Here is a 13,071-nt window from a genome sequence, read left to right as displayed (position 1 = left end):
CAGTAAATATGCATTTAGGGCTCATAATTAAATTATTTATAAGATTTTTTAATGGAACTCCAACCGTTTTCTGTAGTAATTTTTATGATAGTCACTTAACCATCAAGTCTGTAATTTGCTCCGGTGTCGTATAAGTGTATTATATAATATGTATAGGTATATAATATGTTCATAATATTTATGTTTGTGTACATATAGACGGCACATAAATAAATAATATATGATGCATATATAATGTAGGAATATAAAGATTGACAGTCAAAACCAGATGGAAAGTTTACATATTTGATCAATGCCAAAAAGCTTTTCCGTGTATATAACTAAAAGTCAAAATGCCATTACTCTCTCAACCGCTCTCAACTATAACAACCATCGATCGACATAGTACAAATGTCAAATACAATTATTGTTCTTTTGCATTGCGCAGATATAAGTAATAAAATAGTTGTAATAGAATTACCTGCAGGGCATGGCCGATTTCCACCAAAAATCGGTTCCTTGATTTGATCATAGCTCTTTCCGCAAAAAACGAAAAAAGTACGATTTCCGTTTACACAAAAATTTATTTTGGCGGAAAGACGTTTCCACCAATTATTATTTGGGAGAACCATATACATCATATAACAATCACGTGTAAACTTACACTAAAATAAGTAAATATTCCTATAATTTTATAATTGCATAATATCACATATTATCGTCTGTTTGATTTCAATATTTTAAATTGTAAATTTGTTATACAAGTAATAAATATACTGTCTTTAAAATATAAATTAAAATACAAGTAGATAATAATAATAAATTAGTCGAATTTAGGCAAAATTAATTTAGTTTTTAAAAAATTGCATAGGTATTTGTTATTTTTAAATATTTAAAAATGCTACAAAAACATATAAATTACATATTATAGGTACGATATAAATCAAATAAAGTTTTAATATAGTTTTTAAGAAATTACATAGTGCCGTACTGTCGTGACTTAATAGGGAACTAAACTATAAAAAATAATATATTATAATAACATATATATATTTAGTTAGATATAGTCAAATAACTCTCAATCAAGTGCCACTAGTGTGTAGTTTCTTATATCATTTGTACTTATGTTATTTTTAGCTATTAGCATATATCCTTATTGTGCACCAATTGTACAGATTGTATATATTATTGTGAAAAAAAAGAAAAATCAAAAGATACAGTTTTGGCAAAAGCATATACTTACTAATTTCATTTGATTTTTGTTTTATACTTGCGTTTTCAGTAGTTTTTAACCGGTATAAAATTTGTTTTGGAATATTTTTTATACATGTTACATTACTTTATTTTACACACTCCAAAACATAGGCGAATTGCTTAAAGATTAAAATTATTTGTCTCCAATTTTTAATTTTTTTCCGGTGGAAACGTCTTTTATCAGTATTAGGAATCGTACTTTTTTCATCAGGCTATTGCTGAAACGGCTTATACTTGTATTATTTAGTGGACACGGGTAACTCAGAATCACCTAATTTATGGTAGGTACGATAGGTAAGTCAGGTACGATATACGCATCTATCTTATATTATATTATTATTATTAGACTTAATATGTTTTTTATCATTTTTATAATATTATTGAACAATCTGCATTAGATATATACAACATGACGTGTAAGTGAAGTGCAATGTGAAGATATGATTGTTGACCTATCTAAGACCTCATCCAACGTCGAAACTTAAGGGGGTGGATATTTGAATTTTATTTAACTAATAATTCGCTGCACCGCACTAATTGCGTTTACGATGCTTTAGTTATATATTATATGGAATTTAAGCCTGATTTTATTCGCATATTCGTATATGTTGAATTATTTTACAGATTATACCTATATGAAATATATATGGATGTATATTATACCGGAATCATAGTATTAAAGTGTGCACTTTAACTGTCGCAATAACTTTTTGTGTATCTGTTTCGTTTGATAAAGCCGGGTTGGAGCTTATAAACACTGTAAAAACTAAATGCAAACAACACACACTCGTGGCGCATATATCCACAACAAAAACATTTTAAATGTCTACCGCGCCCTTTTTATTGCCAGTGTGGTATATACATATACATATATTATATTATATATACGATATGATTATATCAAGTCTAGAGTAAATTAAAGTAGTTAGTATTAACATTACCTACAACGTAATCGCATATACATTTAAATTGCTATAAAACGATGATATTATTATGATATCTGTAGGTACAACAGGAAGATATACCTACCTATATAATGTCGTTACAAAGTTTTAATACAAATAACGTTAGGCAGTGCCTTTTACATGGGGTGAAAGATCGTTGCCTGTAGTTGTAAGAGTTCGCTATACATACAACGGTCTACGTTGGTTTGATAGTTTAACGGAACCGCTTATATTTAAATATGAACCATGTCATGTATTGTATGTGTATCTATAACGTAATAATAATCTAACATTGCATAAATAAAACTATAATTTCAATTTTCTCCGACGAAAAAATATGAAAGGGCATAAATCATTATAATATTACATTAATATCGTTCAGAGTTATTGATTAGCTTAGAATCGAAAATGTCTGATATCTTAATTCGTATTGTCATTGTGTGTACGCAGCGTACAGTACGCTAATATGAAAATATGACAAAATAAATCATATAAATGACTGAAACTTAATTTATAATTGGAGAATAGAGTGAACATTTAAAAAAAATTATTTTTTAGTAATTTTAGTTTTCATTGATCCTGAAATAAAATAAGTAATCGTTAAGTGTGATAAACACCACAGGCTAATGCTATTTTGTCCACAAATATAAGCACTACGGGACCAAATTTGTTATTTTTTTTTTTTAAATAATAAAGAGTTATATTCTACAGGCCACATTGAAATTTTGATTTTTAATATTTAATTTTAAACTTAATAACGAGTCTTTAAAAGCAGCAAGATAATATTATAAAGCTTTTTATTACAAATTATTTTACACCATTATTTGAAATGAAATAATAATCGGAGTTCATTGCGATCTATAGGAAATTTTATTCTTTTAAAATATAATTAGTAAAATCTCACAAAAATTCATCAATTGTTCGTAGACTTTCCTTGTAGAATAAAATATCGAGAAGTATGCATTGCGCTATGTTTTTTAAGATATTTATCAGCATAACGACAAAAACATGTATAACACTTAACTAATTTTTACAGTAGGGACGTTATTGCACCACACGTCCACAACTTTTTTTAAAGTTTATAATTTATATATATATATATATACTTATATCGTGACATTAATTTCATTAGGTATATTATATCTCTAAGACAACTAGTAGATGGACGATTAAATATTAATTTAATTTAATATAAATTATTCATGTAAATGGGTGTAATATTCAAATTACAAATAAAATATAATATGTTCTTAGTTGAAACTTATTAGTGTTGTGAAATAGTGAGACCTGCAGAATAAATTCAATGATGCAAAAGTATAAATCCGTCTCATCTTGTCGTTTTTCGACAAAAAATATTTACTCGTTTTTATTGTATATCATCATTCATCAAAATCATATGTTAGCCTAGCTAACAGTCAATCACGTGTTTTCCACGTTGATGATAATAAATGCGTTTCAACCTATAATAAAAATACTCGAGACCGAATTTGTAACGAGGAAATAACAGTAGTTGTATAATAATAATAGTTGTACTTATAGTACATAATATAATATGTACATTTAGAGGAATGCAAACGGACAGTTTTTTTTTCACAAAATGTGATTCGTATATAATATAATATCATAATACAAGAGTGGGCTAGTACACTATTTTTATCAACTCGTAATTTACGGTTAAATTGGAAAATATAAGTTCAGTTACTACAAAGTTACTTTATATTTTTTATTTTTTTAAGTTACTTTAAAATAAAAAAGCATCTTAACTTATTTATAAAATTCAATCACATTTTATTTTTTGTTGAATATTTAAAATAAATGCAAATATACAATTAAAATATTTGATAAAAGTACCTATATAGGTATAAAAATAAAAACAGAAAGATAATATAAAAAAATTATACATATCACAGTAATGGATAGAAAAAATGTAACAGCAAATTTGGCCATCTAATGGGTATTTATTATTTTGGACAAAACAAAAATTCTCATTTTAGTTGAAGAACAAAAAATAGTTCATCATTCTGTTTCAAACATTAATTTTTAAGTTACTGTTGCAAATCTAAATATTTATAAATTAATAATGATACATTTATGTAATTAAATTACATAAAATTCGTATGGGTATTATTTTTTTATCACATAGTACATGAAATCAGACAGTAAAATATTATTGAAAATTAATAGTAGTAAATTAAAAATTGAAAACTACAGAAAAAATCAAATTTTAGTAAAATAAAATCAAGCTATTATTAAACAGACGGTGAAAAATAACTAAAATAAAAATTTGCTGCTCACTTTGTGAACAAATCCGATTGAGCAATCCATTTTTGCGGATGATTGAATGCTGACACATCGCTTGGAGCATTTTAGTTCGTGCATAATAACTTTATTAGCAAATTGGTTTCTACCCGGGAAAATGAACAATAATGAGTAAAAAAAAAAAAAAACAAAGATTTTGAACACTGTCAAATGAGAGGTTCAGAAGATATTTTTTTTTTTTTAACAATGTCGCTATAAAAATATGACATAGAGTCACATCTGTGTACCTATTTCGTCTATATATTTTTTGAGGATAGAATATGGGATTAAAAACTACGTTTGCAAAATTTAGTGCCAGTTGGTCAATAATTGTAGTTTTCCATGATATTCATAATTTAGGCATTATAATACATAATATATAATAATATCTATATTAATCGACTATCCATCAAAGTCTATCCATCTATCATGGTTTTCATTTTGCTTCTGTTGAAGTATTATTAATTATTTTTTTTTTTGTCGAAATCGGTCAAGTGTTACTTTAGTATGTAAACCTGCACCATAAACTTTGCCACTTATATATTAATAAATCTGTTGGTTGTTACCAACAAAAATTTACATTTATGTAGGGTAACTTGTGGAATATTTATGATTTTGTCAATCTAGGTACATAAATAGGGACTCTTTTTTCTCAAATATTCCTTTAACTCCTGATGCGAGCGGTGGTGGCTGTACACCCGAACAACAGATGATGTTGTTTTGACCAACCACAAGAGCATGGGCAGAATCGGGGTAGTAATTGCATAATACTGTTGGTAATTTACATTATAACTATTGTGTGAGAGAATAGGTATTGTTATTGTTTGTGAAAATATTATATTTCGCAGAAGTGCGTTGGCAACCTATATTTTGGTCGATTAGAATAGTTAGACCCAGAATTTTCTCATTGGTGATTTACATTACTGTATTTCAGTGATAATATCTCGGGCCTCAAATCATAACTAGTACTTTTCCTAGTAGAAGCCAAATTTTTTTGACCCTCCCTGATTTTGGTGTGCCCTCATTACCACCCCTGCTTGTATAACATAGCAAAATTCGTTTTGCTTGGGGAATAACCGATAAAGTTACAATCATAACTAAAAACCAACATTTTCGACACATAAAAGGAGAACATCGGCTGTGAAATATCGTTTTAATTTTTATATCGAAATTATACATTCATATATATATATTTATTTTTAATTGGTTTACGGTCATTGAGACCATACCGCCAAACTAATTTCTCTCCATCTATCTCTATTTCCTGTCACTACTCTCCATGTTATCTTTGGTTCAATGCTTTCCACGTCTCATTTACACAGTCTTCCCAACGTAAGTGTGGTCTTCCTAAGGGTCTCTTACCGACCGTGTTCTCTTCGATTGTAGTTCTGACTATGGATTCTACTCTCCGCTAAGCATGTCATGCCCAGGTTAATCTCCTTTTCTTGATTATATTTGCGATGTTTGGTCTCTGGAACAGCTCCTCGAATTCTTTATTATGACGATTACACCATTCACAAGTGTTTGTGTTGAAGCATGGGCCGTAGATTTTCCTTTCAAATACTTTTATCCTAGTTTCTTCTGCTTTCCTAAGTGGCCATGTTTCCGAGGCATACAGTCTATGGGTTGTATCAGGGGCATGTACATTTGTATCTTCAGGTTTTTCAATAATGTTCTTGAGCACAGTACTTTTCCAAGACCAAAAAAACTTTTGTTGCCTTTTTGTATCCTAGCACTGACTTCCATCTTCAGGTAATTATCTTGTGTTAGCAAGTGCTCCAAGTACTTGAAATGTGTGACTCTTTTGAATACATGTCCTTTTATATTCATAGATTGTACTTGTCTCTTTGTCTATTTTCTGTCCTGGCGACTTAATATCATGTACTCTGTTTTTTCGTCGTTTACCTCCAATCCGACTTTATTAGCCATAATGATGAGTTTTCTGCATACCTACTTGTTTAACCGTTATTTCTTCAGTATATTCTAATATCGCTATATGATCCGCATAAGCCAAGATATTTATGTTCGAGTTTCCCAATACTATTCTATTGTTAAAATTTGTTTCTCTGATTACCTTTTCTAATATAAAGTTGAAAAATATTGGCGATAGTGCATCTCCTTGTTTTAGGCCTGTCCTTAACGTTGCTGGCTCTGACAATTCCAATTCTACCTTTATTTTAATTTCTATATTTTGCAAAGTGGCCTCAATTAATTTTATTAGTTTATTTTGGAACTTAAACTCTTTTAATATATTTATAAGGCTATGTCGGTGGACAGAATCGTACGCTTTTTTGAAATCCACAAATAGTATTGTGGCGACGTAAACAACGTACCACGAGTCGTCCAAGTTGTTTACAATATTGTCAGTTAATAATGGGAAATCCCATGTTCTAGAATATACGATAATTATCTCGTGAGGGTAATTTTGAAAAAGTTCTAGAACAATCGACGCATATATATACTGACGGGTCAGACGCTCAGTCAGTCAGTCCGAGAGTACCCTCCGCAGCACACCGTGAGTACACTACGCGACACACCGTGAATTACACACCGCCACATTCTCCGCGAGATATTCCGCGTTTTCTCCGTCATTGTAACATATTATATTGATATTTGTTTTTCACATTTATATTCACACATATTTATGTAATATAGTGTTTATTTTTAATTAAATTAAATTTTGAGTGATTTTTATTGCCTAAAACCCACAGTATATATATATGCTTTTATTGAATTCCCATGATTTTTCTATGATCTGTCTTAGGCTGAAGATTTGATCTGTTGAGTCTAAAACCAGCTTGATAATATATATATATAATAAATAATATAAATAAATACAAATAATGGATTTTAAAATAATGAGAACTTATTTCGTATAAATGATGTCAGAGAAATAAAAAAGATATTCACAGATAATATTCTCAACTGTATTGTATATCGATTTGGTATATTAGTTATTATTACAGCTTTAGTGGTTCTATCTCGCGCAAAACAGTTTTTGTTATGTTTTAGATACATTTATTGGGAACCCCTTGGCTGTAGTATTAAGAATAGTTAGCTATGTAAGCAGAATGCATTGTTCGACACAATCGCCGGTTGATGTATGTTTTTCATAAGACAGTCGTGAAAGACCAGCGATTCCGTTAAGACGAGTGTATTATATAATTTTATTTTATAACGGTGTTTTACTTAAATTAAATAAATAAATAACTTCTTAAAAATAAGTTGTTGTGTTGAATATTCCTAAAGTGAGAACTAACAAATAATTTAGTCAGCGTTAACCTGGACTTAACCACGGACTAACGGACTACGGACAGTAACGGCCAAATCCGAATACTCGTCCACAACACATTTTTAAGACAGGGCAACATATGCGGGTGTAACATCCCTTTAAAGAATATTTTCCAGTTTTTAATTCATTATAGAAGTGTTATTGTATAATCACAATTCGTTGGTAGACAAATACTTATTTAATAAAATCTTGAAATTAAATTACAATTGATGATTGTAACTAACTGTAATGTACATTCGGGATTCTGGATAGTTAAACGCCATTATATTTAAAATATTTTAAATTAAAATTTAGGGGGCCAGTTCGGAGCCACTGAATTTTAAAGTATTTGTTTGTTTACAAAGTGAGTCCAAATAATTCATAGGACAAATACATTTGAGATTACTAAGGTTATTGGAAACAATTTTATGGTAATGATACATGCTTGTAGAGATGTTATGCACTGTTCGATTTTCGAACCGAACCGAACTCTGGGTGTTCGGTTCGGTTTGAAAACCGAACTGGAAATTCCAAATAATTGAACCGAACCAAATATCTAATAGTTCCGTTCGATAATCGAACCAGAGAAATTAAAATTAAATTTTATGGAGTAACGGTTAAAATTATAAATTATTATTAAATAAATAATAATTAATAGATTAATATTAGTTGTTTAATGTTTGTTTGTTTTAAAATGATGTTTTTCGCTTTTTCTTATTCTTATCAGTTATCATCATATTAATAATTAAAAATTAAAAATCTGATGCATAATAATTATTAACTATTAAAGTATTTAAAGTATTTAAGTAAATAGTTGTAAGATCTTTATTCAATAATTCTGAGGTATGGTGGCTAAATGATAAATAAATAAATATTAAATATTAAATAAAATAATATCCAATTTAACTTTTAATGTTCGGTTCGAGTTCGATAAAATATTTGAAGAGTTCGGTTTGGTTCGGGTTCGATTAAAAGTGTGTAGGTTCGGATTTGTTCGAGTTCGTTAATTTAAAGAAAAGTTTGGTTCGGGATCGGTTCGACCTTAAATATTATGGTTCGTAACATCTCTACTTGTAATATTAAGTATAAAATAAAAATTATATTTTTATAGCTTTAATACTCAGCATTTTGTATTATATTTTTAATTAAACAAATCTTTAAGTTCTGCTTCGAGAATTAAATGAGTTAACTTGTGGTAAATTATTAGATACATAATGTATTCACTTATTTCTCGTATATTTGTATAATCTGGTTTTATTATAGAATAATACTGAGTATAATACTACATAATATGATACGAATAATTGTTAAAAGGTATTATTTTTTATAGTGAAATTCTTTGATGTCGTATAATATTTTTATTTTAAATCAAAAAATAACTTGAAAATATCGAATTAGTCCTATACTTAAACTAGTTTTACTATTTTTAATATATAACCAGTAATCAACTTACATATTATTTATATTTATTATTCTGTTTTAATTAATAGCTTTATATAATTTTAGTAGAAACTATATTATGAAAATAGAAAAAATGTAAATTAATAAAACGAGTAGGTACTTATTATTTATTAATTATTATATTAAAATACAATTTAAAAATAACGTTACAATTATTATACATTAAATTTATATCTTACATTTTAACTGAACTCATTTAGTATAATATTATTGGTTCACAAATCACTAGATTACATAAACATTTTATTTAAGCATTCATAAGTCATTTTAACGATCAATTAATATTCTTATTAGACAGTTGAGATTGGAGTACACGAGTTCTTGATTTTATCAAATCCCAGTCCAAATAACCACCAATCAATAATCTAGATCCTTTATATCCTTTTCTTCCGTGAAGTACTCGATGATTATCAAAAGTTAAAATGTCTCCTTGAAATAAAATAAATAAAGAGTTTTAAATATAATATGTTATACAAGGTTATGCATTTTAAAGGTATAGACATGCGTCTTATTTTCTAGAAATGTACCTATAACAATATAATATATATTATGTTTTATTTTAATTTGTTGATTGATAGCTATCATATTTGATTTCATACTCGTAAGCAAAATAACTTTTTGAAAATTACCGTCATAAAAATCAAATCTTAAATAAATAGTTAATTACCTAGTTATCGTATATTAACAGTATTTAAAGTTTTTATGAATGGAGATATGTGACATAGAGATACTTCGCAAAATGTTGATTCACCATAATTGTAAAAAGTCTTAAGTTAAGTTAAGTTAATATACAATTTTCAGAAAAATATTTCGTTTTGGAGTATGACATTTAAAAAGTAAATGTATCTTTTTTTCTTAAAAAAGTACCTAAAACTTAAGACTAGTACAAAAAGATATTGATATATAAATATTATGTGTTACACTTTACTCTATTGTATATCACACGTATCGTAACATTACACGTATGCCACTATAATATATTGGTTAAAACATAAAATAGATCAACAACAAGATATATTTACCGGGTTTCATTTTAAAAGTGCTGATGATCTTTTCGTTGTACGCAATCTTTACAAATTTTTCGATTGCATCATACCAAATGTGTACTTTATCTACTGATATAGGAAATTTTGAATCTCTATGATGCTCACTAAAATTGATTCTCTTGACATTCCCATAATTGTCTTCGCTATATATGAAAATAAAACAGAGCATGAATAACTGCTTTTGATAAAACTGCAATGGTTGCTTGGTGTGGTGCAGTCATACACTCAATAGTAGAAATGCTGTGAGTGTACCTACGCACTGGTTTGTGTTGCTAGCTCCCGGATGGGTGACCACCCGAGTTTTTAGCAACAAATCCTTGCTACATATACAACACGTGTTTCAAATCAACGCGTTCCTCACAAACAGCTAATGGCTCTAGTTGTAGAGCTTATAATCAATAAGAAAAAAAATTACAATGTTTAAAACATGCATCATACCTAAAAACACATTTCCAGTTAGTTCTAATAAATTAAGAACAGTATATCTTCGAGTCAGTGTATGTGTCATGTGTGTTTAAATTATTATTAGGCACCTAGTAAGAGAGCTGAATACTGATTATTTATTAAGGAGTACCTACTACCTAGTGTGTAGGCAATATTAGATACATTTTATATTATATTATTGTATTATTATATTATATTATTTTATTTTTATTTTAATATGTAGGTATATTAAAATCTATAAGCATAATCAATCACACTAAATTATAATTTTGAACAGTAGCTGCGAATAGAAAAAAATATGGTAAAGCATAATTATAACAATTAAAAAAAAAACTCGAAACTCGACGTGTTCTGTATAGTGGGGAAAACAAGCGTTTAAATTGGTTATAGCAATAATTAACTATAAAAACTGGTAAATAATTCTCCAGCATATAACTGTAGGTGTTGATTGTACCTCGGTATTGAGTATGACGTGTACTGTAATGGATGTGTGAAATTTGAATTCAATGATAAATAATTTAGTTCATTTAAATATTTTGAAACAATTTCATTGTGTAATGTGTATAGTACCTAATTAACAATGTACATCATAGTCTAGAAAAAATTTAAGTTTTTATCAGTGATATTTTTTTAATTACAATTAAATAATTAACTTCGCTATTTTTTATTTAAATATAAAATTGTAATAATATAAATAGGAACTAAAATTAATTATTATACCGTCGATTTACAGTTTAAATTAAATTAAATAATAAATTATTTACACACAATATTTGACCATAATTCTATTATCTAATCTCTAACGCTAATAGCTATCATTGTTCTATAAACGTAGTAATAATATAATCTAGTTTAAATTATTTTACAAAAGTCTACGATGGAGGCTATAATAATAAATAATAATAATAATAATGGTTTTGACATGACACTAACCAAATTATGGGTGAGATGTAAACGTTATGAAAGTTGTAGCCGCCGTCGTGACCACGATCAATCCACCTCACTGGCACCGTGGTCAATGTCTTATAGCAGTCCACGTCTATTTCCTTCAGACGGTCGCACACCGACAGCCCATCGGTCACTTCAGATTCACCGCCACTAGACTCTGGTTGAATGATGCAGTGCAGCAAAATCACCTAATTTCAATCAAACCGAATTGTCTGATAATTCATAATTAACCACTAAACGACTAAACCATGATGCAGAATAATGATAATAGTATATTAAAGTTTGTTTATTTCTATTTATGGTTTTTATTTTTTGAAAATTACATCCAGTCATATTATTAACATTTATGAGTATCGTACGTACTTTTTTTTAATGCTTTAGTCTAATATAATGTTATAATAGTAATAGTTTTAAAATATATATTAGAGGTTATAATAGCACAAGGTGAAATGGCAAAACGCATGGAATGCTAGTATTTAGATGTGCAAAATTTGGAGCAGAAATCATATAGGAACCATGACGATATCCTTAAAATATAAATGTCATTATTTGGAAAATAAAATATAAGTTCAGTTTACGATACATACTTAATATAGAAGCCTATGTTTGGAACTGCATGAATGCTTCTCCAATATAAAAATGACCATCTCTTTTCTGTTAAGAAAAAATCTTAGAAAAAATTCATAATTTCCTGAAAGAGTGGATTTTCGCTAAAAATATTTTAACGGCTGAGTAGTAAAAGGATAATTTTCCAAAAATACAAAAAATAAATTGAGATAGCTATTTTGTTGTTGAATGTCGAATTCGTTTAATGCGTGTATAAAGAATAATATTCCATTGAAACTACGTTTGTAAATTTAGCCTTGAATTTTCACTCATTGTCGTACTAGCTAGAATATTTGGTTTATTTTCATCTATTTTTAGTAATACGATGATAACAACGACAATCGTAAGATTGTTTTTGATAATATTATTTGATAACCTTAATAATGAATACAAATATGATGTTATCATTATTCGACACGCAGTTGTCATAAATACCATTTGTGCTGTTCCTCAAACAAATTTATATTTCTTTGTATGACGTTAAATAATACATTAATACGTTTTTAAAGTGTGTCATAATATAGTTATTAATGTTCTTCAATTCAGAAGAAAGTATTACTGAACCAAGAAGAAAACGTAGCAAGCTTGATAAATCCCAGCCCATAAAATAAATAGAAAAATCGTTCAGACAAAGAGGAGAAAAATTTGTTACAAGTAATGGTAATCTAATAGAGGCTAGAGTAACAGGTCCTAACTACGACTGTCGTAAAAATGTATGATTAACTTCACTGTAGAAGAAAAAAACTCTATAATTAGCGCAGTTTTTAGCGGTCGTCCTAAAAATGAAAGGGATAGGTATTTTTTGGGGCTTATAGATAGA

At 28.1% G+C, this 13,071-nt stretch overlaps 1 protein-coding gene across 1 annotated transcript in view; it reads right to left on the bottom strand.

Annotated features, from left to right (window-relative positions):
* Positions 1-9,291: 9,291 nt before the first annotated feature.
* The window catches only part of LOC107170406 (gamma-butyrobetaine dioxygenase-like), a 64,669-nt gene continuing 60,889 nt past the window's right edge, over positions 9,292-13,071 (bottom strand). The window contains exons 5-7 of the mRNA XM_089215031.1: positions 11,631-11,833; positions 10,230-10,396; positions 9,292-9,636 (exon numbers count right to left, since the gene is read on the bottom strand). Of these exons, the coding sequence (XP_089071157.1) occupies positions 9,482-9,636; positions 10,230-10,396; positions 11,631-11,833 (525 nt within the window). The 3' untranslated portion in view covers positions 9,292-9,481. The remainder of the gene's footprint in view (positions 9,637-10,229; positions 10,397-11,630; positions 11,834-13,071) is intronic.

Source organism: Diuraphis noxia, unplaced genomic scaffold (genome assembly GCF_037042655.1).
Source record: "Diuraphis noxia isolate RWA-SAM2 unplaced genomic scaffold, SU_Dnox_SAM2 contig0001, whole genome shotgun sequence".
Lineage (NCBI taxonomy): Eukaryota > Metazoa > Arthropoda > Insecta > Hemiptera > Aphididae > Diuraphis > Diuraphis noxia.
Note: the sequence above shows the minus strand (reverse complement) of the source record. Positions and strands in the feature narration are given on the sequence as shown.